Source organism: Barbus barbus (assembly GCF_936440315.1).
Source record: "Barbus barbus genome assembly, chromosome: 37".
NCBI classification, from domain to species: domain Eukaryota; kingdom Metazoa; phylum Chordata; class Actinopteri; order Cypriniformes; family Cyprinidae; genus Barbus; species Barbus barbus.
In genome coordinates, this window is record NC_136715.1 from 13,078,968 (window position 1) to 13,106,073 (window position 27,106).

Here is a 27,106-nt window from a genome sequence, read left to right on the forward strand (position 1 = left end):
TTTCTATTCCATAAGGGGACATGGTTATGGGGGGAAAATATATATGGAAGGAAAATTTCTTTTAGAAAAGAAACGCAAATTTATTAGCTCGGAAATCGTATGATTTGTCAAATAGAACCGCTGCTGTAGGCTAATAATAGCGACATAAATCCTAATATGAACTTTTAACAGTGTTGAAACTTTTACACAAAATCTGAAAGACATTAGTATTTTGCTGTAGCGCATTTAATTTCCTCATATTAACTGTCTTTGAGATTGTCGTTTGAGTCATCAGCAAATATATTTAAATTTCGCATCCCTGATGGATTACAGGGATATGAACAAAGAACAATGGTTTGTTGTTCGTGTTTAAAGGGGCAGGCCAGGCGGCGGAGAGAGAGCGTGAATATGTGGAGCAGACTGCCGCTGCTGCTGCTGATGTCGCTGGTCGACTAACAGCAAGTCTTCCTTTGTGATAGAAGTTTGTCAGGAGAACAAAGAGTGCTAATTCGGCTTTATTCTGCTTTCAACACATCCTAGAGTGATAACCCAAGAGGATAACGGACATGAACTTGGCTGTACCCTTGTGCGCTCGAGCGCTTTTCTTGGCTCAACGTGAGTATCTGATTTACCTGTATCCAAAGACAAAGTTGGTGTTGTTCTTTTAGTTTTATTGTGCTTCTGTTTACATTGACAGCTGAGAGAAGAATAGGTAAATGAATAAAGATGGTCTATTATATTTAAACAGACTTTTTAAATGCTCATCAAAGTTTGTGTGGTAGTGTAGCCTACATATGGTGTGCAAGAAACATGCTACTCTCCCCTCACCTGAGTGTATATCGTTGCATGTCTCTTGAGGGTCGTTCGCGTTTGCGAATATTCTCTGCTGTTTAAACGTTTTATAATGTCATGTAATGGTTTTTCAGTCTGTATTTTGCACTGTTGAGACCCAGACCCAAATGCCAAAACCATCTGGCGCAGATAACTTCAAACTCGTGTACAAGACTGAATACTTTGTTTTGAACTAACCCAAAGAAAAGTTTCTGCTCGCAATAAACTGGTCTGCTTGATAGAAGCACCAAAAGTTAAGCACATAAAAGAAAGGGAAAAAAACTATATTTCTGGACATTCTGTGGAATAAATGCCAGATGTGTCATGGAATTTTATTTTGTGGTGGTAAGTATGAGATGTTTGTCCAAGATGGCCTTGTTCTTCTCTTCTTGTCTAAGTATCTGATCCAGTGATGAGTTACCAAGAGCTGAAGCTTATTCTTGTGGAGGTCTTTGTGCTGAAGACCAAATGAATCAAGAAATTTCCCCATATCTTACATAACTGCATATTTAGAACTCAGGAGTGACTCAGGGTGATTCACTTAACAAACAACAAAGCAATAAGGTTTTATTTAAAACAAATATTATTCAAATCTACTCATCTTATCACAGGTTGAGTTAGTATTGTAAACTGGCCCATTGATCTTTCTTTTCTTCTCTCAGTCTCGCTGTAAACTGAACTCTGTTTGAATTTGCCACCATATTATCTTCTACAAGGATTTTTACATCCGTCTAGTCTGCTAAATATTCCATACACTGAATTACTGAAGTAAAATGTTCACTATACTTACTATATTCACTTTATTGACCCTTCAGCTTAAATTAATACACTAGACATTTTGTTGTAGTTTTTGTTTTGAGTGGAAAATCCCATAACATTATGATTCTGCACACTCACGGTCTGTAAGTCAATAAAAGTGAAGCCTTACCTATAGTTTAACCCATGTAAACAAGCTTTGACTACAAGGCTTTAAATACCTAGTCTTGACAAACAGCACTGCTCTGAGTTACATTTACATTTAGTCATTTAGCAGATGCTTTTATCCAAAACTTACGCTTTTTGAGTTTTCTTCTGGGCTGAGATTGAGAATGCTGGCTCAGTTCAGGTGTACATCTATCTATGAAATCATTTCCATCATCAAAAATACAGTTGCTTATTCAGTTATATTCAGTTCTTTTGTAGCTTCCATGTTCAATGAATGTCATGAAAGAACATTGGACAAGAACATTCTTTAAAATATCTTTTGTTTTTCACTGAAGAAAGAAAGTCATATAATGGCATGCAGGTTAGTAAATGGCAAAGAATTGCCATTTTTGGAAAATATGAGAAAGATATAGAACGAGAGATGCAGTTTTGTAGGTTTACAGAATTATGTGCAGATGTATCTTTGCCCTCAACATGTTTGTGTGAATATGAGTGTGCATATGTGAATGAAATACGGATATATGAGCAAACGGACAAGTCGTTGCATTTCAAAGTGCTTCCTCAGCAGATTCCAAACCCTTGACCCTCTCCCTCCTCCTCCTCCTCCTCCTCCTCCTCTGACTTGCGCTCTGATGTTTGTGGTTTCTCTGGCTTCTAACACATCCTTATTACTGCCTTTCTAATGCCCTCGGGATTTGCTGTACATTTCTTTTTCTCTCATTTGATACAAAATCATTATGACATACAACAACCCTCAAAGACCAAACAAACCCATGTGAGGAAGTATTTACTTTTGCAGTTTAACTATGATGAATTTCTTTATTTATTGTAAAAGTCTCTAAAAAGCATTATATTTTAGTACATTATATGTAGTACTAAAATAGTACAATTCTGAAATAATTGTACAGACATTGACCATTTACCGTTTCAGTGGTTAAATGATCTGAATGGTAGTCGCAGCTGTTGAAGACAGCTGTGCAAAAAACCCCCCCCAAAAAACCCACATTGCTCTGAATTTTCATGAAATGCTATGTGTTTTTCATATGGTTGTGAAACGTTAAATGTCTTGTTCATCCAACAGACTGTATGTTTGTCTTTTGTACTGTATTTCTTTAAATGTGTAGGTTGTGAGAATATAATTTTTTTTAAAAGTAAGCCAACCCATTTTATAAATCTCTCATATTTTCAGCATGCTGAAAAAGAAAGCACAGAAAATGTTCCCACCTTATGACTAAGGGAGTGGTTGGACTGTCTCAGACCCTCTTAATGCGAGAGGATCTGGAACATTCCAACCACTCCCTTAGTCATAAAATTCATAAAATGAAAATGGCCATCATTTACTTACCCTCATGTTGTTCCAAACCTGTTTGAATTCATATGTCTGTTTTGTTAACAGATAAAACATTCTCTCATGAACAAGTGCATTTCAGGATTTATTTATTTTGGTGAACTATCCCTTTAAGGTTGATTTGAATTTTAAATTGACAAAAATTCCAGAAATTGAGAATAATTTGGGCTTCGGTAATATCTAGTGTTTTATTAGCCAGGAGTGTTTTAATTCTTCTTGCAGACGTACGAAGAGGTGTTTATTTCTGAGGGTTACAGACTCATACAAACATCCATAAATAATCCTTCCAGACATAAGGGCTGCAGTACAAATACATCTACTGATGCTACTGGACACATCTTCAGTGATGTTCCTGGAATCATTGGGTGTTTCGGGTCTTTCAACATCATACACCCTCATCCAGGCGACCCAGCTGAGGCTGATCAGACCCCAGCTTGTCTCCAGTTGGCAAATCTAGCTCCTTTGCCCATGGATCTCCTCTCTTGAGCCATAGCCATCTTGAGGCTTTCTCTGCTGCTTCGGTGATATTATAGATTGCTCTTCTCCTCCTCACTCCATCGATGCCTAACAGACGGAAGGCTCTGCACAGAGATCGGGCCGCAAAGCCCCTGCTTCTGACCTCGATTGGGAGACACCTTGCTCTCCATCCGGCTTGTCGACACTCGCTGACCAGTCCCTCATACTTGGCGAGCTTCCTTTCAAAAGCCTCTTCCAATTGATCTTCCCAAGGGACAGTTAGCTCCAACAGAACCACTTGTTTGGCGGACTCAGACAAGAGAACAACGTCTGGTCTTAAGGTGGTCACAATGTGGTTGGGGAACTTGAGTTGCTGCTCCAGGTCCACTAACAGCTGCCAGTCCCTCGCAGTGGCCAGGATACCTGCAGATGTTTTTGCAGCTGGTCTTGGCTGTTCTCCAGCTCTGATGAAAGTGATGGCTTGCTTGGAGGGGCGGGAGTGCTTGGCCAACTCGACTCCTGCAGCAATGGCTTCAACGATGGCCTTCAGCACCTGGTCATGTCTCCACCTGTACCTCCCCTCTCCCAGTGCCTTTGGGCAGCAACTCAGAATGTGCTCTAGTGTTCCACACATGGAGCACAGTGGACATGCCGGTGACTCCACTCTGCCCCATATGTGAAGGTTTGATGGGCTAGGAAGCACATCATATACCGCCTGGATGAGAAGGCGGTATATGCCTCTGCCTTCCACCGCTCCGCCCATGTCACCTTCCTCTCGATTTGCGTTCTCCCATCGTATCCAGGTGCCCTGTTGCCTCATTCCCATTGTCCTGCAGGTTCTCTCCTCCTCGACCACTGCTCTCACCTCCTCCTGGACTAGGCGACGCCTATCCTTCTCTTTGATGGTGTCAATGTGGGGAGTTGAAAAGGAACCCAGTCCAGTCCTGCCTCTTGCTACCACTCCCACCAGCCTGTTGTGATCTAATCTTGCCTCTGCTTGTCGAACAGCCCCCTCAGCCTTCCACTTCCGACCAGTCCTAACTTCAATTCCAGCCTTTGCCACCTTTGGATCGCTTGAGTCTCTATACTGCAACACTTCCCTGGCTCTCGTTACCTTGAACTCCAATATATTGGTGCTGCTTATTTTCCCAAAATGTTTGCTGACATAGAAATGTTACACAAACAGGGAAACCTACATGGCTGGCCATCACTGCATTTCTCAGTCTCTTTGTGTATTGCTGGATTTTTCATGTAATATACCTGCAGTATATTGTTTTATTGTGCTCAGAAGCCCTCTGAGATAGTTTGCCATAAAACACCAAGGATATCTGAAAACACAGTGATAATTCCCATTTCTAGTCTTCAACCTAGTGGAAAAAAAAACTAAACAAAAACATGAGGTGGCCTGTGTATGTAATTTTAACTAGTTTTTCTGTTTGCTTATTTTACAGTTCTGGCTTCATTCCTCTTCAGCCCTGGTAAGCACATTACTTGAATCTTAAAACTATAAAATGTTAATAAAATTGTATTACTTAACAGTAAATATCCCAAAATATACACTACCATTCAAAAGTTTAAGGTCAGTATGGTTTAAAAGAAATTAGCCGAATGCTATTTAGCAAGCATGCATTAAATTGATCAAAAGTGACAGTAATGACCAGATTTCTGTTTAATAAAATATATTTGAAAATTATTGTAATTGTAATATTGTAACTGTAATGTTATTACTGTATTTTTGATCAAATAAATGGATATTTGTGAGCATAACAGACTTCTTTTTATAAACATTCAATAAACTTACTGACCCCAAAGTTTTGAACAGTAGTGTATCTGGCGCTGCAGGACTGAGAATGCTATAATTACTTCAAACACGAGTTTACTGGCACTAGAGCAACATATGGTTTATAACAACAGCACTGCTCCATTTACTCTGGGTAATCGCATATGATAGTGCTTTTCAATGATTAGGCCTAATCTGTGTCCGGGAAACTGGCCCTTTGTGTTTCAGCGCAAGGTCAAAGTGATGGCAGTGGCCTGGTGGTGGCCATGTACAATATCAGTGCCTCCCAGGGATCTCAGGCGGTATTGCAATGTCATAGTCAGCGCATGGTGTGGACACAAGACCGCTTAAAGGACCGCCAAAGGGTAGTGCACTGGGATTTACGTCGCAGTGGCCCAGACCATGCGATGGAACGTGTCATAGACATGTTTTCTGCTGGAGACCAGCGCATCTACAACGACTACAACCAGGGCCGTATTAACATGCCCAAGACTGCTTTTAAGGATGGCAACTTCTCATTGGTAATCAAAGGTGAGATACTTTTTGGCAATACAAAGGCAACCTGCTGGAACTCCACAGAAATCTTCACACTTCAAAAAATCTCTGATGTTGCTTTTCTAGATAAATGAATACATTTTGTCTGGGTTCATACAGATGTTGCAATGAGTGACAAAGGAATCTACTCCTGTAACCTGCATCATCATTACTGCCACCTGTATGAGTCAATCAAAGTTCAGCTCAATGTCACCAAATCAGGTTGGTAAATTCACTGCATATTTCAGAGGTTTTTGTCTGGCTTTTCTTGGCATTTAACCTGCGTCTTGTTCAGTCTGTGCAAGTTCATGCCAAATAAGGTGCTGACAGCCGATTAAAGAATGGAAAGAATGTGAAGAAAAATTTTTTTGCACTCTTCTGTTTATCTCTAGTCACCAACCTTTTAAAAATATAGTGCTTAAAAAGTAATACTGTAAAATGTTATTACAAAGTTTAAAATGGCTTTTATATGTTAATGTATTTTAAAGTGTAATTAATTTTTTTGATGGCAAAGCTGAAATTTTCCATAAAGTTTCATATTTTTTCTTTTACATTTGCTGATTTGGTGCTCAAATAACATTTCTTAATATTTTCAGTGTTGAAAATAGTTATGCCGCTTTATATTTTTGTAGAAATCATGATATATTCTTCTCTGGTGAAAAGAAAGTTCAAAAGAATAGAAATGTATAATGTAATCGGTTATGTAATCAGATTCCAAAAATGAAGTACTTGTAATTAGAGTATATTACATTTTGCTCCAATTACATTTAATTTGTATGGATTACATGATTACATATTATTCACACAATGGAAGTTAATTATTCATGATGGACGTCTGGACAAAAGTCGCTTGGCGTGTAATGTCATTGTTTTCATGTTTATTAATGTTTCCTCATACAATGCAGGGATTCCCAAATGTTTTTGTCAGTTGAACTCCTTAAAAAAAAAAAAAAAACTTGAAATATCTCTGAGGAACTTAATATTTCAAGTAATTTAACAACACATTCACATGTTTAGAGTACTCTAATGTTGTGTAATGGTTTCATTGATATGCAGGTAAACAAGTAATTTATATTAATATATTATATGAATATTTTTGGTGTTCAAGGGTTTCATTTATTTTTATTGTACATTTTTTAAGATTGAATTAATTTTTAGCTATTTATCAACTCACAAACCTACTGCAGTTCTTACATTAACCCCAGTTTGGCAAACCCTGGCGTAATGTAATGTTTAATGCATTTTATGATGTTGATATGAAAAATGGAACATGTTTTCTTTTTCTTTGCTTTTTATATGAATATGGTATGTTTAAAGTACGTTTAAAACAAGTTTGATAAAAGTAACCTAAAAGTAATCTTAAAAGTAGTTGAATTACATGACCTAAAATGAGTAACCTATATTAAATTACTAATCTGGGTAACACTTTAGAATACTGTTCCATCATTAATGAATAACTACACAAGAACACGAGTAATGTAATATTAGCACTTTAGTAACTACTAGTAACTAACAAGAAATTCTGATTAATGAATTATTAAGTGATAGTTCTTAGTCGAATGTGGTAGTTCACTATTAGATAATCAGTAATTATAATTTTTTCATACCTTCTTAGGAACTACTGTGTACAGGTTCATAATTAATATGAATAATACATAATGTATAATTAATTCTAAAGTAAAGGCCATGGTAACCCACTAGTAATGACTCAAGTATTATGAAATTCCTCATAAGAAATGACTAATTATTTGGATCCGTATTCTAAAGTGAATAACATGATAATTCTCTAGTAATGACAGAAATCATTGTAAGCTTTTGAGAGTTTTGTAAAGTATTGGATAGTAACTATTCAGGTGGTATTACATCCTTCTAAAGGAATTACTCATTTTTTGGATCAGTATTCTAAAGTGAAGATTGTGATAACTCCCTGTAATTACCGAAGTCATTGTAAACCTTTGAGGTTTTTGTAAGGTCTTGGTTGATAATTCATTTTAATAGATTTGGTAACAGTTAAATCATTACCGTGATATTCGCTTTAGAATACTGATCCAAATGTGACCCTGGACCACAAAGCAGTCTTAAGTTGCCAAAAATACACTGCATGGGTCAAAATTATCGATTTGTCTATTATGCCAATAATCATTAGGATATTAAGTAAAGATCATGTTCCATGAAGATATCTAGTACATTTCCTACTGTAAATATATTAAAACTTAATTTTTGATTAGTAATATGCATTGCTAAGAACTTCATTTGGACAACTTTAAAGGCGATTTTCTCAATATTTCAATTTTTTTTTAACCCTCAGATTCCAAATTTTCAAATAGTTGTATCTCGGCCAAATATTGTCCTATCCTAACAAATACATCAATGGATAGCTTATTTATTCAGCTTTCAGGTGATGTATAAATCTCAATTTTGAAAAATTTAAGACTGGTTTTGTGGTCCATGGTCACAAATAATTAGTAATTTCTTCAGAAAGATGTAGTAACATATGAGTCATTACTATCCAAAACCTTACATATACCTCAAAAGCTTACAATGATGTCAGTCAATATTAGGGAGTTATGATGATTTTCACTTTAGAATACTAATCCAAGTAATTAGTAGTTCCTTTAGAAGGATTTGGTCATTCTTGAATCATTACAAGTGGGGTTACCATGATCTTCATTTTATAATTAATTATACATTATGCATAATTCACATTAATTATGAACCTGTATAGAGTAGTACTTAGTAGTTCTCCAGGATATATATAAAAAAATAGTAGTTATTGATTAGCTAATAGTGAACTACAAGTTTCAAATGAGCACTATTACTTACTAAATCATTAATCAGAGTTAAGTAATAGTAGTTACTACAGTGTTAATAGTGCATTAGTCACTTGTTCTTGTGTAGTTATTCATTAACGAAGGAACAGTATTCTAAAGTGTTACCGTAATCTGTAATCAATAACAGACTGCAATTTGTAAGTAATCTACATCTCTGATTATATACAGTATGCATACTCATATATCCATGTTGCTGTGGTTTTCTCTCAGCGCGTAAGGAGAGGCGGTTTTGGGATGGTCAGAAGGCAGTGTTTGTGGTTCTGGTGGGCAGCACAGTGGTTCTCCCTTGCGTTAACCGCCGGCCTATCTGGACAGAGGGCAACAGTCAGGAGGACCAACAACAAGTGGTGCACTGGGACCATCAGCCTCCAGGGGTCCGTCACGACCGTGCCGATCGGCTCATCGACCTGTACGCTTCTGGTGAAAGGCGTCACTATGGACCACTGTTTGTTCAGCAAAAGATGAATATTTCTGCCACAGCGTTTTCGCAGGGAGATTTCTCTCTGATCATCTCAGACATCCAGCCTCTGGATCAGGGGCTATACTCCTGTCATCTCCACCATCACTACTGTGGCTTGCATGAGAGACGCATCTTCCAGCTTACCGTGACGTCTCCAGTCCCTCAGATTCCTCAGGAACCCACAGATGAACCTCAGTATCTTCCCAATGAAGACCCAAGTAAGAGAAACATCCACAGTAACAGTAAAGTATAATAAAAATGGTAACCAATTCTCACTATTAAGTAGTTGCTTGTTAGCATGCCTATTATTAATATATTGGCTGTTTATTAGTACTTAATAGCACATATTCTGTATAACCATATTCTACATCCCTAATCCTACCCAATACCTAACTATTTATAAGCAGCAAATTAGGGGTTTATTGAGGGAAAAGTCGTACTTAATTGTGAGAAATAAAAAGATATTCATCATGAGAAGCATGAATTCAAACAAGTTTATTTATTCAGTTTTCTTTATTTTAGCTTTTTACTAGTCATGTATAACACTTTCACAGCACATAAGGGTTTTTCCAGAATTACCTCAATTTATCACAGAATAGTTGCTGCTGTCAGGAGTTCTTGTTTGTTGCTTTGGCTCGTTATGACTTGTTTGCACCACAGATTCCAGTAAATATTTTTCTTCTGAATGCTAGTCTGCTGTTCCCAATGTGAGTCTAAAATGGTTGTCAGTGGAATTGTTGCAAGTTGCGTGTGGATAAATGCCAGTGCAGACCACTTGAACAGGTGTAAGTGCAAGAAAATAGAACGTCCCTCTTGGAGCATCTTCAGCTTGTTCCTGAAGAAATGTGTTAAATGCTATATTTGCAACTTAGAGCCCCAGGCTAGGGAGCTCTCCTGATTTCATTTGCCTTTATTTATTTGCTAATGTTCTTGGTTTTGCTTATGTTCACAAGATAAAAAGGCAAGGGTTGATGCTTGTTACTGGTATAGTCTACACGTTTTACAGAACAGTTTTGAATTACTTGATTAGCATTTATTGAACCAAAGAAGAAAAAAAAACACCCACCACCCAGGGACTCCTTTTTATGTCTTCAGAATTGAATCTGTATTGACTAAATGATAAACAAATTTAGTAAAAAGAAAGAAGAAAGAAAACAGGTTGGATGTAATCACAGGGCATGAACTCAAACAAACAATCCTGACCTAAAACAGTCTGAGGTAAGTGCAGATCTGGTTACCCTGCTGTCTGGGTTGCCACGTTCACATTCATTAAAATGCAGCAGTTCGCCTTTAAAGCTTATTCTTCTTTTGCTTCAAGCATGCTTCTTTTTCTCTCTTCTCTTTTTTTTTCACTTGCATTCCACTGCCGTTCTCTCTCCCACTGTCACAGCTCACTTTCGCAGTTTGAGGTCAGCTCTGGTTTGGTTCATTCGATTGCCTTATGTTTTTCTTTGAGGTATTGACAGGAGGAAAAGAGGATAAGAAAGTGCTTTTTTATTTGCATAAGACAGGGAGATAGGCGATGTGAATTGGGAGATAAAAATAAGGAAGGAAATATATAAGAGACCGAGAGGGACTGATGCATACGTTTTAATGATTTTTTTCATAGTGACAAAAGAGAAAGGGGAAAAGAAGGGTGGGGATTTGGCAGTAAAACCACTAATAAGAGAATGTGGGAAAGTCATTTTCTGTGCTTTAGTAATACTGAGTCTACTGGACCCTAGACTACACAAACCTCAGTGGAATCTCGTGGATAATCACAGACTTTTGGAAAGAGCAAAACACTTTCTGCACTGCTGAATTCATTATTAACAACTAAATATTTCTGCATGGCCTCTTTTTTTTTTGGCAAAAAGCATTGGGCATCTGCTGTGACTGCTTGTTTATACATTGTGTTGTTCAGTGTCTGTATTTTGTTTGGCTGTCTTCCTTGAGTTAAAGGGATAGTTCTGTTTTCATTAATAACCCTCATGTCATTTCAAACCCATATGACTTTATTTCTTATGTGCAACACATAAAGGAAGCTTTAAAAGGCTGGAAAAGCACATTAGAATATCGCAAAAATAGTCCAAAGAACCCGTGCACTATATATTCCAAGTTTTATGAAGCCTTATGACAAGTTTGTGTTCAGAACAAACCAAAAGTCATTATTCACTGAAAAACACGATGCTCGCCTTTGCATATTTGCGAGATGAATAGCTGTGACTGATCAGCTAATCACTGTTTTGAGTCATTGAATTTATTCTTTTGAATCATTCGTTTGATTATCCTTTTTAATGAATCTGTCAATCTGGTTCACACTGGTCTGGCTGATTCTTTCACGAGCTCTGAAGTCCAAGTGACCCAGGTGCAGTGCTTCTATGTGACAAATGACTCAGAAGCAGAAGCAGCAAAATAATAATGTGGCACTTTGATGACCAAATGTTATTTTTTGGGTAAACTGTTCCTTTAAAGCATCAAATTTCTTCAACACCCCCAGATATTTTTTGTTGTATTGTACAGTGTGCAGACTGTTTTCAAATGTCATACAAATTGGCAGTCTATTCGTCTTCCAAGCTTTCACTTGTTCTCTTTTAACTGCTGCATCTCTTTATGGTTTGACTTATTATCTGCCCATTTTTTTTCTTTCTTGTTTTCTTTCATGATTTTTGTCTCTTTCCTTGTGTATTTCATTTCCCTACTTCTGTTTTTTTCATTTTCTGCTGATTTGTCTTGCCCATATCGCTATTTTTCTAATTTCTTACCACACAGTTTTCTCTTTTTTTGGCAACTCTCTCTTTTTACCCTCCGAATCAGTCCTTTCTGGAGTGTTTTTGGACTGCGTCTTGTTTATTTGCCGGAAAAGGGAAGTTTGCCTCATCTGTAAAGCATCTGGCCAGCTGTAGCTAGAGCTCAACATCAGACCATAAGCCATAAGGAGGAGACTGTTGTGGATTTAGTTCAGCCCACCGTCAATATCCCCTCATTCCCCCTTCAACCTTCCCTCAACCCTTTCTTAAGCCATCCAAAATGTGTCAGTCCTTTCCTCTGTCTTGTTTAAGCATGAAGAAAAAGACAACTGTCTGGATCCAGCACAGCCATTACATAAAATCACTTCCTTTTAGGACTTTTCATAATTCTGTTTATCCTCTATGGTTCAGCCGTTTTATACCAGGTGGTTCTAATCATGTGGATCACTCACTTTCAGCTTTCCCGGGATCTGGCATTTCAATAACTGTTCAAAATTTGCCAGGTTTAAGCATATTGATGTTCCCCTATGGTCTTAGAAGCAGGACGGTCCAAGATAAGTCTCCATGGAAGCCCTGTTCGGGATTGTTTGGCCTATAAATGTTCAGCTTTCATCATGAGCCCAAACCCAACATCATCATAAACACAACTATTCTTGAGGACATCTGTTCATGAACAAGCAGGAAATAAAGACTGCTTCTCGAGATCTGGAAGATGTCTTATTGCTTTTGAGCAATTGTTTGCTTTTAAAGAACTATCTGTGATGTGAACATGTAAGGGAAGTCTGAAGCTAAGCAAAACACATCTTTGCATAATAACCATAAATCACTGTTGGAGAAATACTTTTGTGTGGTATATCAAAGGTGAAAGATACAGAAATGAATGTGTTTTGAAATTATGCAGTTGCCATTTCAGTAAAACTGCATTTTATTAAAGGCAAAACAGTACAATGTTCTGACAGAACACATTATATTGTTCTTTACCACGGCTCTTGACTGCCAGTAACCTGTCATGATTTGGTTTCTGTTTAGTTCCTGTTTGTTCTTATTTGATCGGTTTCCTGTCATTAGTTAATCATCGTTTATTCCATTCACCTGTCTTGTATTAATCATCTTGTTTCCTCATTAATTTGTGTTCTTTATTAGCCTTGAGTTCAGTAGTCTTCTTCGTCGTGTCTTAAAGTTATGTAACGTTATATGGATGTTGATTTCTTGTATTCTGAAACCCTTGATTCATTTAAAGCCTGTTTTCCCTTTACCTGCTGTCTCCCGAATCCCCTGGAGGAGCGTTTCGTAACACAACCAGTCATATCCGGCTTCTTTTACGAGGTCTTCTGAAAAACGAGGGTAGAAGATCCTTCAGCTGTTACTGATTACAGCAATCTACCGTACGATATTAGCCTGTGTTCCCCTCGGTGCTCAGGGTTCAGACATACACATTAACAGTTTAAGACTGAGATTACAGGCCAGAAACTGTTTTTCACAGGTAACAATTACTTAATAGGTATCTTTTTAAACAGTAGTTGGCAGAGTTTGCTCTTTTTCCACAGAGAGTTGGTGATAGAAAGACATTACAACAATTTGTAGTGGTCTGTTAGAAATATTACAAACGTTACAAATTTAAAACGTTTTACTGTGTATATACATTGTAATATATACATTCAAAAGTTCAGGCTGTTTTTGTAAGAAGCCTCTAAAAAGCTTCAAACATAATAAAAATAAAACTTCATAGTAATAAGATCTTAAGAGGCAAGAATCTCTCTCTAATTTTGACCCTAGTAAAAAAGTAATGTATTTAAAATGCATTTATTTCATATTAAGTATAGTTCAAATCTTGAAACATATTTATTGACATATCGCTTCGAGACTTACTGATATAAAAGTTACTTTTAAACTTTATTTGTGCACAATGCACATTTCTTAATATTAAGTCTAAAATGTGTTTTAATGTCACTATATTGACAAGGATTGTATGACCTTTGAATAATATTGGTCTTTAAATGCAAGATATTTAAAGTGTACCCGAAGTATACTTGCAATAGTTCCACTTTAGCACAATCAAATATACTTTAGTATATCTTTAGCTGGACTTCAGCACTACTTCTGCACAATTAAAGTGCATTAAGTACAAAATTAGTTGTTCCACTTTAGCAGACATTAAGTATACCAGTTCAGTACAGTTGCATGGTATTTATATTAAGTACATTAACACATAAATATGTATTTGTAGCATACTTAGCATGAAATAAATATATTTTAAATACATTTTAGTATATTTATTTTTCACTAGGGCAGCCATGGCTCTTTTGTAGGTCCAAACATAACAGTCTCTGAGTGATTTTCCACATCTCATAATACTACTTTTTTAGGACCTATGATATCATACAGTATTTTGTCATCTACTGGCTGCGTGTCTTTATTATGTCTGTATCATAGACAAAGAGGTGCAAGTTTGTCTTATTTATTTAATTTATTCAATTTTTCTGTGGAAGCAAAATGATAAAGTCACTCAGTAAAATAAACCACGTAATACCTCCCCATTTCCCCCATCCTCCCTCTGTTTTCCACCACTTATCTTATTTAAATGTTTTCCTGCCAGGAAAAAAAAACCAGTGGATCTCATTGTAGCTGAAAAACACGTGGCAGTTTCCAGCACTTCTCACAGAATTCAGTGTATAATTAAAATAAACTAGTGCACAAACTGTGCTGCTTAAATATATATATTATATATATATGATATTTTTGTCCAAAGCCACTTAGAATGCATTCAAGGTATACATTTATCAGTGTGTGTGTATTTTCTGAGAGTCAATCCCATGACCTTGGTGTTGCCAACACAATGTTTTGAACTCCAGAAACAATCGCCTCCAACATCTGTTTGGCCCTAATACCAGACCTCTCTGTACTGCTTCTTCAGTTGTCTTTAGTTGAGGGTCAAGCCCTTACATGTTAATTCTTATTTTGTTGAAATATGCTTTTGTTATGTTTAGTTGTTTAGTGTTTGGTGTATTACACTTTATTTTTTATGCAGTATTTATTTTATGTCATACTATGTAAGCTAATGTGAAGTCGAATAAATAGCCCAGGAGCAGATGATATTGGTCTCATTTCTCAGAGGGCATGAAATCAGATTATGTTTAAATCTGTAATATCTCTCCTTGAGTGCTGAAGTGCGCATTTACACAGGAAAAGATTCTGTGTAGCAGAAATCTTTTTAAGTAGCACAGGGCCCTCTGGTGGTTACTAAAAATTACAAAAAATGATCAAGTTCAAGGCCAAACTCCTCAATACATATACTTGATCATCTTCTCTTTTAGACACCAATATGATGGAAGTGCCGCCACACGTAATCAATGTCATCTTGCCAGAGCAAAGGAGTCACTTCCTGCAGCCGCTGGGCTACATCCTGGCGACTCTCCTCATACTGGCCCTTATCTTGTTGGCTGTCGTTCTCCTCACACGTCACCGGAAAAGACAAGGTTTTTTCTGTCCATTTATTGGTCCTTTCATCTGTTTTTTGCTTTTTATTGCTCTAAAAAGGCATGTAGTTATATTTCAGTTGTGTATATATAATGTAAATGTCTTTGTTGCACTTCAGAAGTGCCATCTAGTTATGTTTATGCTCATATATTATGTACTCTGTACTTGATTTAATATTTGCATTTTTTAAACATAGGCCAGGATTTTGATCCACGGAAAGTCGAAAGTCCACCTCTGCCGACGGTGACTTATGTGTGAGTACCTACTGATGTTATAAACACCATCTGTGAACATTAGTTATGCTATGCATAAAGCATCAACTGTCAATGTGTGTCATATATCTAGGGGCCACACGTCATGTGTTAAGAAAGAATGTGAGCGAAGCATCCCAGAGGTGAAGTCAAGCAACCAAGAAGAGACAAAGTTGGGTGAGTTTACCTCATATTTCTTCTCATAATGCACCGCCTGTGAAAAGACTTGGACAAATGTATTTCTGTTCGTCTCCACAGATTACAAGAACAATCTTCTGAAGGAAGCGGAAATGTCCAAACTTTGCTCCCAAAAAGCTATTGACCTGGACAGAGGTAGAATCATTGGTTGTGATTGGTTTTGCCATTTTTCTAGTCTGAGAGAGGTTTACAAATCTAACATGTGGCTTACTTCAAAGAATAAAGCCAAAAGTTCACTAAGACAACTAGACATACCAGACTAGTTGTCGGATGCAGATAAACATTTATCAAATTGCATTAAATTGCACTAAATTGCTTTAAATTGTTTAAATATCACAGTAAAGACTTCAGTAAAGAATCCATTTCTTTTGCACTTTCTATTCATCCAAAAATAAGCAGCACTGTGGTAAAAAGAAATGTTTCTTACACAACAAATCAGCATATTAAAATGATTTCAGGATCATGTGACACTGGATACAATATTTAACAATATTACTGTTTTAAAATATTTTTAAATAAATAAATTCAGCCTTGAAGAGGAGATTTCTTTCAAAAAAAACAACAAAAATAAATAAATAAATAAATCATAGCCCAAACATGCAAACCAAAATTACTCTGAAATTTGATTGTTTTCCAAAATTCGCAAATTCTCTCGCTTTAATTTTTTTTTTCCCTGCAGAGATGGAGAAGCCATTTTGGAAATAAGAGGTACCTTGCCACTGGCTGGTCCAGGGGCAGATTTGGAAATGGACGAAGAATGATATGTGGAGAGGTGACAATATGGCAAGGAAATAAGTGAAACGGAGAGAAGGACACAGTTGTATGGTTTTTTTGTTTTTGTTTTTTGTATCCTGACTCAAGAGCCTTCATATTTTTGGCTCTTCTGAAGCTTGCAGGAAGCACCAGAGTCTCGCCAGCAGTATTTTGGACAACTGATATATCAGACTAATGGCAAACAACTGTTTTAGAGCACTAAAGCTTAAAATTAAATTTAAATCAAAAAGCTTAAAAATGTGAGAGTCTGCATTTTTTTTAATGATTTTTTGCCCAGTGCTGCCACGTGCTTATGAGTGAGAATAAATCACACCCAGAATTCTGTGTCCTAAGTGTCAGAATGTTTACACTGGTGTGAGGTATGGGCTATGTAAGGATGAGGCCTGGCCGAGGCTGTGACATGAAAATACTTTGCAATTTAGTTGGTACAGTTTTAGATGATTTTGTAATTAAAAGTGTAATTAAAAATCCACAGCTGTATGGCCACAAATATTGCAGAAGCTATTGCTACATCACAAAATGCATTTTTAGGCTTTGTTCATGTTCCTTTTTATCTTCTCAATAGGTTTAAGCTATGCTTTCTGAAATATACAATCCATAAGCATTTTTATACCTTTACTGTATTGAACACTGAAAAAAATTATTCATTGAATTTACTACATTTTATAAGGTAGGTGGTTGCAATCAATTTATTTTAGCTACATTTAAAAATAAACAAATACAAATTTAGTAGCAATTTTTTTCAGTGAACAGCATGATTATTAAAAGTTCCATTTTAATAATCATACTAGGTCAAGTATATTTTACTTATATTGTTGATCTGTCTATGTGGTTATTTTCTATGCTGGTTTTGTATAACAGTTTTAAACATGGAGATTAAAGTCTATTCTTATTGGTATTTGAACACACAGTCAGTTTAGCCAAAATATTCAATATTAAATCATAATATTCTAAACCCATTTAAATCAGTATTTTTTTCTTCTCATTTTGATATTCTTTTCCCATTACAAACTGTGTTAGCACAAAAAGCTACAATTCCCTTAATGTGTAGCATGATCTATCGCAATCTTCTGTATCTGTACGTCATCTAGGAATATTGTCTTTTCACGTTATTGTTTGTATATTTTCATATTTACTTTATTTTCATGTTACAAATCTTACTAACTGCCTCTGTCACAGTTTATTTGATATTCTAGCATTTAATGTATTCATCCATACTCGCAGCTTTGAGGTTATTTGCAGCAAACCGTTACGTGTGAAACTGATTAAAATGCATCAAGATACTTGTTAAACATAAAAATAATTCAATTTTAGTAATATGGCTATGAATATTCAGGCATGATAGATACAAACATTTATTTTCTAGCTCGCTCAAATGAGTGTTATGCAATGTGTATTGCTTTATCTTTTAACAGTTTATTATGGTGAAGCTGAAGCAATGCTTTTTCCCATTATGATAATTATATGACACTCAGCCAGCCTCCCTTTTGATTTCCTTAAAGCCTCCAAAGAAGAATGTGTTAATATCATTGATTGAGGTTGCAAGAGGAATTTGCTAGGTAGACCACAATGCTTTTGGTACATGATGCCACATAATGGATCGTCCTGAAGCGGTTTTATTATTGATGATTTAATTTTCCAGTTCACTGCCAATGTTCTCTCATTCAAAGCAGAATAAAATACACACATTGTAACCTCTGGATTATCTTTTGCATGATGTAAGTGCATAGTATTTTTTTCTGTTCTCCACAAATAGGCTGATGTAGAATCACGAAGATTTATTATGCTCAAACAAAATCGAATACCTCAGTACACCTCAGTTTTGATACTGGAAATCATTAGTACTGCCCTTTGCTCTTTCATAACCACAATTAAAAACATAAAACAAAACATTCAAATTATTCAACAGCAAATTAGGGAACTCTGATGACTTTTGACAGATATTTCATATCTGTTCTGTCAAAACAGGGTTAGGGTTTTTACAGTACATTGTTTTTAGATTATTATACAAGCTGGGTTAAATTAGCATTGGGAAATGAATTACTGGGAACACATATGTGACCCTGGACCACAAAACCAGTCATAAGTAGTAGCATGGGTATATATTGTAGCAATAACCACATTGAACCACTTTTATGTCAAAAATCATTAGGATATTAAGTAAAGATCTTGTTCCATGAAGATATTTTGTAAACTTCCTACAGTAAATATATCAAAAATAATTTTTTTATCTGTAATATGTATTGCTAAGAACTTCATTTGGACAAATTTAGAGGCAATTTTCTCGATATTTTGAATTAGATTTTTTTTTTCACCCTCAGAATCCAGATTTTCAAATAGTTGTATCTCGACTAATTATTGTCCTATCCTAACAATAAATCCCAACAAACAGTACATCAATGGAAAGCTTATTTATTCAGCTTTCATATTATGTATAAATCTCAATTTCCAAAAAATTACCCTTAAGACTGGTTTTGTGATCCTGGGCCAAATATTCACTAGTAATGAGGAGTTTTGCCCTCAGTAAAGTCATAACTTGCTGCTGCTGCTTATAGATATGAAGTAAGGTAGTTGTTACGTTTAGGTATGGGATAGGTAGAAGGCATTATTAATACCGGTATGTGCTTCGTAAGTACTAATGAACAGCCAAGAGCCAACTCGAATGCAGACTAAGAAGGGTGCATGTCTTCTGTCTCCCGCACGATGGCAGCACTGTGCAGAAGAAGAGCTCGGATATTCCAGGCTCATTCTCTCAAGGATGTGAACCTTTCCTTCCTGTTTCGGTAACACAGGCTCAGGCAGCAAAACCTCGGCATAGTGGGCTGCAATAGACATCCATCAGGCCTCCATAATGGCTGTGTTCTTAGTCTTAGCGTTACAAAGACGCTTAAGTCATAGCTTCAGTCGCGCCAAATGTGTGATTGTATTCATTTAGCATCCATTATTTTAGACATTTTATTTGTTGTCGCTGTATAGACAGCATCAGGAACACGCGCTGTTCCCCGGCAATTGTTCCCACCGTATTCTCATGGCGGAGACTAAAATCATTTACCATATAGACGAGGAGGAAACTCCTTATTTGGTAAAAATCTCAGTAGCTCCAGAGAAGGTAACTTTGGCAGATTTAAAAAATGTCCTCAGCAACCGACCGGTCAACAGCTACAAATTCTTCTTTAAATCTATGGATCAAGATTTTGGGTAAGTCAAATGATGGGAATTGTCACTTATTCATTCGTTGTATTCAATTCAGGCTGCGAATGAAGCTGTCATCGTGGCAGCGATGATTTGTAATCATTGGCACCTGCCTGTCATCGGTGATGATGGCTGTATCATCTCCTCCTTTGTGGGATCAGCATCACAATACAGCAGCTATGCTCTTAGCTGTTGAGTAGGCTATGCCATAGAACAACACGCTGCAAATCTTTTTTTGCTGCTTTGATTTGCATTTTGAACTGGTTTGTTTGACCTTTAGCAAGAAGAGCGAGAACACAACCAGCAAGACACTTGACAGTAACAGACTAAAATGATGTTCATCCTGATTTTCTGTCATCTTGTGAAATGTTGCTTTACAACCTTGCTGAACAAACAACAACATCTTAAACCAGCCTAAGAGGGTTTGCTGGTCTCCCAGCTTGGACAGGCTAGTCAGTTTTAGTGTTTTTTCTTGTTGGTTAGACTGAGAGACCATCTTAAACCACCTAAGCTCTATATGTGTCAGCATGGTCATTTGCGATGTTAAGCTGGCGATTTGTTATGAGATCATTTGGTTGGATTTTAATTTGGTGGCATGAAAAAGCTAAGGTGAAGTATCTTGTCAGAGCAGTCTGATGTGATTGTCATTCTCTAATCAGCCAATCACGTGCCTACAACGCAGTGCATTTAGGCATGTAGAGATGCTCAAGTGACTTTGAACATGGCATCAGACAGGCTGATCTGAGTATTTCAGAAACTGCTGATCTACTGGGATTTTCTCGCACAACCATTTACAGAGAATGATCTGAAAATGGAACGTGAGCAGCATTTCTGTAGGTTTCTGTAAAATGCCTTGTTGATTTTAGAGGAGAATGGTTAGAAACGTTCCAGGTGAGAGTAACTCAAATAACCATACGTTACAACCAAGGTATGCAGAAGATCTACCCCCGGTTTCACAGACAAGGCTTAAGCCTAGTCCTAGACTAAAATGTAAGTCTGAGCTGTTTCAACTGAAAGAAACTTGCTCTGACTGATCTTAAAATATATCAGTGTCTTTGTTTTGTCTCAAGATGCACCCCAGTAATGATTTTTCTAATCATGTTTATAAAAATGACCTAAATGTCCTAATTGAACTATGGCCTAAACCTGGCTTAGTCTAAGCCCTGTCTGTGAAACCGGGCCCTAGAGTCTAATTTTAAACAATATCACTATAGAGATACATTTTGCTCATTGAGCCTGTAATTACTATTCTCTTCTTGTTCATTCTCAATTAAATTTTTTGTGTGAACTATACCTTTAATGTTTTTGATTGACTCCCACAACTTTCTTTTTAAGCACTCACTATGGCATCATTCAAATTAATTTTGAGACTATTTAATTAATCACCTGACTGTCTAACTTAAGTTTAGGCTTCTTAGCTTCCTGCTGTTACTTTGACATTAAATTTACTTTGTATTGCCCAAATTATCATAAAACATTGCTTTCTCATGAAATAAGACTTTCCATTGCAAAGCTGAACAGACACCAACATTCTCACTGAACCTTTTCAGGATTTATTTTCTCACGTAAACATTCTTCCTTCTGTCTGGTACATGAGTTGGTAAGGGTCACAGGTGAATTATTCCTGTTATACAGAACCTTTTTTTATCTTTGTAACTTAGATGCTTTTGCTGAGTGTTGGCTTATGTGAGGGTATCAAGTAAATCACATGTTGACACATAAAAATAGAGAAATAAACCTCTGTGTCAACTGAAACGAAAGAGCCCAGCTAAACATTTGAAAAAAAATACATAAATGAAGAAAATAGACGAAATGTTGTATGCCATATATTAATGTTTACTGAGTAATCGACTAGATTTGGAGTCAAAATTTACCTACTCATCTCTGTATTTTTACACACAGATTGGTAGGTAAATGGCCGAGCGGTCTAAGGCGCCAGACTCAAGACGTTTCCACCTTCTCAGTTGTTGAGATTTCTGGTCTCCACATGGAGGCGTGGGTTCAAATCCCACTTCTGACAATGGCTCTTGCGGGGCAGTCGTGGCCTAATGGTTAGAGAGTCGGACTTGTAATCCGAAGGTTGCGGGTTCGAGTCTCTGGCCGGCAGGAATTGTAGGTGGGGGGAGTGAATGTCCAGCGCTCTCTCCACCCTCAATACCACGACTGAGGTGCCCTTGAGCAAGGCACCGAACCCCCAACTGCTCCCCGGGCGCTGCAGCATAAAATGGCTGCCCACTGCTCCGGGTGTGTGTTCACGGTGTGTGTGTGTTCACTGCTGTGTGTGTGCACGTTGGATGGGTTAAATGCAGAGCACGAATTCCGAGTACGGGTCACCATACTTGGCTGAATGTCACTTCACTTCACTTCACTTTAAATTTACACTTGTCACAGTGACACTGTGTCCTGTCTTCACAGTGCAGAATGCAAGAGTTTGATGATTTGTTATTGTTGTTCTGTTTTTTTTAAAACCAAATGAGATTAGGTAACTATAACACTGAATGTTTCCCTCATTTGAATATGATTTTCTTTGTGAAAAAGGAAATATCCTTTTTCACAAGTATGACTTTCAACTGGTATGGAGGCCGTGCCTCAATGAGCAAGCTTGGATATTGGTATGTCCAGACATGTGACAATAAACTGTTCTTTGTGTGTAAGAAGGTTTCTGGAGACTGGGTCTTAGGGTGTATTCACACCAGGAAAGTCCTCTAGTTCATTTGCTTTGGTCCGGACCAAATACAATGTTGATTTTTTTGGTTTGGTGCGGTTTGCTTTGACACTGCCATTTTAGCAAGTGAACAAGAAAACTGTAAACAAAACCACACGTGTGCTTAAGGTCATCTATTCATTGGTTCATTCAATCAACTGTACCAGAGTTCGTTTGGAAGCTGACCGAGACCACCTCTTCAGCTGGGTCTCAGTATGGTTGTTTGGTCCGCACCAGAGTGCGATTGCTGTATTCACACCTGCCCAAAAGATCCGCACCAAGAGGGGAAACGAACTTCAGTTCAATTCAATCGAGCCAAACGAGACACGTGTGAATACACCCTTAGTCAAAGAAAACAAAGCTTGGTAGGAGGCAAAACAACATTGTGAAACGCATCACGCTGGTCTTGCAATTATACGTAATTCTGTGGACAGCAACTATATCTGCTCTCTGCTATATGATAGTTTGGCCTGGCAAGAGTTAAAGATTCTTCTTTGAAAGAGATGTGACGATGGGTGAACAATGAGCCTGTTACATTCTCCACGTGGGCCAGCCGTTTGTTGGAGAGGATTCTGGCATGACTGTGTTTGTTTTGAGGAACATCCATTATCTGTTTCAGAAACGTTAACAACACCGTTGAATCCAGGCTGGTCAATGAAAATAAAATCTGGAAAGAAGCTCAGTCTCACTGCAAGCTGTTGAACATGAACCTAGTGATGTTGAAAGCAGAAGAAGAATTGACTGAGTTAATGGTTTATATCCATGGCCTGCAGTTATTTTGTGGATAATCTTTACTTTTGGATGGGGTTGTACTTTTGTAAACCAAATTGAAGCACCCTACAAAAGCAAGCACACTGACACAGTAAGAAAGAATATCTTTGATTAAAATGTGGTTGGTTTAATTCGGTTTCCACATTTGAATATGAAGTTAGCTCAAACTATTCTTTTTCCGACACTCACTATAATGCAATGCAAATAACTCTTAATATTATATCAGTTCTTGTAAGTCACTGACCACCTCTGACCCTCTCTGTTTCCTGAAGTGTTTGAGTAGCGTTAAAGAGAGATGAAAACCTACTGAAGTTTAACAGTAAAGTTGTAAAGTTTAAAAGTTTAACAGTAAAACTTATGCAATGGTGTAATTTCTTTCTTTTTTTTCATGATGGATCATTTTTGGATAACAAGTGTGTCAAGCCTTTCAAAGAAGACTGAAGAAACACTATAAAGTTAGATAAATGGTTGATTAAATTGTGTGATTTGGCTGTGGACTCTTTATGGTTGCTAATAAAAACGAAGTGAACTGTTCTGTAAATGCTATAATACAGAACAGTGGATAATGGATCATGGCTCCAGAATTTCATAGCTGATACACTTTAAATAAAGAATGTTTTGTAAACAAAATGAAAAATCTTACGTTTGTTTGAAAGATGTTGTTTGTTAATAATTGAATCTTTTAAATAATTGAATACATTTTAAGTTAAATCTATAAAATCATTTCTAATGTATGTTATTACTATTTATTTATTTTAAAATACATTGATCTTGCCATGACATTTGCCATAGATGCTGGTATTGCAATAAAAGTAAGCAAATTAATAAATAATAAACAGATTTAATCTCTCAATGGGTTTGTCCTTCTATCCATTTGATTAAATTTGCCACATAATATATACATATGTTGACAATATTTACTATTGCAAAGTTACAGCAATGATGTTTCCATAATTTGTCAAGCACAATATAATTTTTTTTTTTTTTAATTAAAAAAAATATTCTTGTGTATTTTTTAAAATAATGTTTATTTGCACTAAATGAGAAACATTTTTGATTGAAATATGATTTGGTTGTCTCCTTTAAAATAAGATTTCTGAGGCAGAGAGTTGAATAACCATGTTGTCTTAACATAGCTCAACCTTTTTATTCAAGCACTCACTATGATGCCATGCAAACGAATCTCAAGACTAGTTTGACATTATATCAGTTCTTGTAACAGAGATGTTTGGGCTATGTAGCCTCAGATGAGAATGATGTGAAGAATTTCAGCAGTTCTGCCAACCAGCTCTCTTGGGCCGCACTTATTAGCGTATTTTCATCATGGAAGTGGGTGGATGAGACCAAAACCAGTTATTTCAACTTGTGTGGGGAATATGCTTTAATAAACCAGCAAGTACATTAGTATACCACAACATGTGACAAACTATTCTTTTTGTGTGTAAGAAAGTTTCTGGAAATTGGGTCTTAATAAAAGAAAATAAAACTTGGCAAGAGGCAAAACAAAAGTGTTAAACAGATCACACTGGTCTGGTGACTAAGCAGATAACATCCATGCTGTGCTAAATTACAGTTAGACCTGCACTGGTTTATCTAGAGTTCCTTTGAATGATACCTGGAGAATGGAGATGGGTGAACAACGAACCTGTCACATACTCCAGCTTGTCTGCCACTTTGTTTTGCATGGTGATTGATTGGAGGGAAGAGAAGACTGATGTCATAAAAATGAATTCCAAACATGAGCTTCTAAACATCCTATTGCTACATTGACGTTAAATTCCTCTGTGTCTCTGTATTTTCTGATAGATGTCTGACAGTTTTCAGATCAGACAGAATTATTATTTATCACAAGACTTTGGTTTCTCATGAGACGAGGTGAATTTCCATTGCAAAGTAGACAGATTAGCTGCTCAGACACCAACATCCTCACTGATCCTTTTCATTTAAATACATGCTTTCTTTTCTCAGATAAATACACATGCGTGATTGTTAAAGGTTCAGAAGTGACTTATTCCTGTTTTTGGTGAGGGTAACAGGGCTGACATGAAATCACGGGACACCGATAAAATGATTTATATTTTATAAAAATAATTAACAATGAGACAATATGCAAATGTGATTTTTGTATAATTTCCCTTTGATTTGAAAATTAAAAGGCTGGAAAAAAAAATCATAGTGAGGAACAGGCCAAAAACCTTACCCTTATCAGCATAAATGCAATTACATTTTTTTTAAATAATATTTGATTGACTTTAATTTGATGAAAGAATGCATAGTGTTGTTATATTTTTAAATCACAAATTAATTTGTTTTTGTAGAAATTCTGTGGAATGACTCCACTCTGTATTCAAAATAACTATGAGGTCATGCAAATAAACCTAAAGACTAGTTTAACATGACATATTCTTGAAACAGTTGCTGTTTGTCTCACCATGGAGACGTTTGGGCTTCTTAGTTTCCTGCTACTGGTGCTTCATACCTCTGCAGATGGACCTGTACCAGGATTAATGAATGAAATCATCCATGTGGAGAAGGCATTGTCATGGTTTGATGCAAAGGCATGTTGCCTAGATAATTTTGAACAACCCTTTGTAGCTACAGATATGAATGATCTAAAGATTCTCAGCAGTCCAGCCAACCAGCTCTCTTGGGTGGGACTGTATAGATCTTTTGCTGTTTGGTACTGGGTGGATGAGACCCTGGTTTGGAAAGTGTGCCTCATTGAACAGGGCTGGATATTGGTATACCACGACATGTGACAATACAGTACACAGAATCTCTTGGATTGCAATTTGCAACTAGACGGATGTACTGCTACGTCCTCTAAAGTCAGAAATCTGGCTGTTATATTAGACAGCAACTTGTCCTTTGAAAATCATATTTCCCATGTTACAAAAACAGCATTCTTCCATCTTAGAAACATTGCCAAGCTTCGAAACATGCTACCTGTTTCTGATGCAGAAAGGCTAGTTCATGCATTCATGACCTCTAGACTGGACTATTGTAATGCACTGCTAGCTGGTTGTCCTGCATCTTCAATAAACAAGCTACAGATAGTCCAAAATGCAGCGGCTAGAGTTCTTACCAGGACAAGAAAATATGATCATATTACCCCAATTTTACAGTCTTTGCACTGGCTACCTATTAAGTTCCATATCATTTACAAAATATTATTACTTGCCTATAAGGCCCTAAATGGTTTAGCTCCTGCGTACCCAACTTGTCTTCTACCACGCTATAATCCAACCCGCTCTCTAAGGTCGCAAAACTCTGGACTTTTGGTAGTACCTAGGATAGCAAAGTCCACTAAAGGAGGTAGAGCTTTTTCACATTTGGCTCCCAAACTCTGGAATAGCCTTCCTGATAGCGTTCTCTGTTTAAATTCTCTGACACACTCTCTCTGTTTAAATCTAGATTAAAGACACATCTCTTTAGCCAAGCATTCACATAATGCATTTTATAATCTTGTACTGCAGTTATATCTGATCAAATGTACATTATTATTATTCTTTAGCTTGGGTTGAACAAATCATTTTTGCTTCGATGGAACAGCAGCTACGCTAATTATGTCTCTATTTGTTTATCTGTTTCTGCTACGGGATTAACAAGGTTCTGCAATATATAAATATATTGTGGAAACTTAATTTCCTGTAGAGCTGCTTTGCAACGATTTGTATCGTTAAAAAGCACTATACAAATAAACTTGAACTTGTATAAGCTATTTTTGTATGTAAGAAGGTTTCTGGAGACTGGGTCTTAGTCAGAGAAAACAAAGCTTGGCAGGAGGCAAAACAACACTGTGAAACGCATCACGCTGGTGTCAGAACCCAAATCATAGATGGAGGCCTTGAAACACTGTAGAGACAG

At 36.7% G+C, this 27,106-nt stretch overlaps 2 protein-coding genes across 2 annotated transcripts in view; both read left to right on the forward strand.

Annotated features, from left to right (window-relative positions):
• The first annotated feature begins 358 nt into the window (after positions 1–358).
• Positions 359–18,271, forward strand: LOC306856971 (matrix remodeling-associated protein 8-like). Its single transcript, XM_079396560.1, has 10 exons — positions 359–594; positions 4,990–5,016; positions 5,547–5,849; positions 5,973–6,074; positions 8,894–9,361; positions 15,187–15,348; positions 15,546–15,603; positions 15,695–15,777; positions 15,859–15,933; positions 16,478–18,271. Exons 1-10 carry the CDS (start codon positions 546–548, stop codon positions 16,501–16,503), a joined length of 1,353 nt encoding a protein of 450 aa, XP_079252686.1. The 5' UTR covers positions 359–545; the 3' UTR covers positions 16,504–18,271.
• Positions 18,272–19,283: 1,012 nt separating this feature from the next.
• LOC306857137 (segment polarity protein dishevelled homolog DVL-1-like) overlaps positions 19,284–27,106 on the forward strand; it is a gene marked incomplete at its 3' end in the record, with an annotated part of 34,166 nt that continues 26,343 nt past the window's right edge. Inside the window, exon 1 of the mRNA XM_079396863.1 lies at positions 19,284–19,770. Within this exon, the coding sequence (XP_079252989.1) occupies positions 19,601–19,770 (170 nt within the window). The 5' untranslated portion in view covers positions 19,284–19,600. The remainder of the gene's footprint in view (positions 19,771–27,106) is intronic.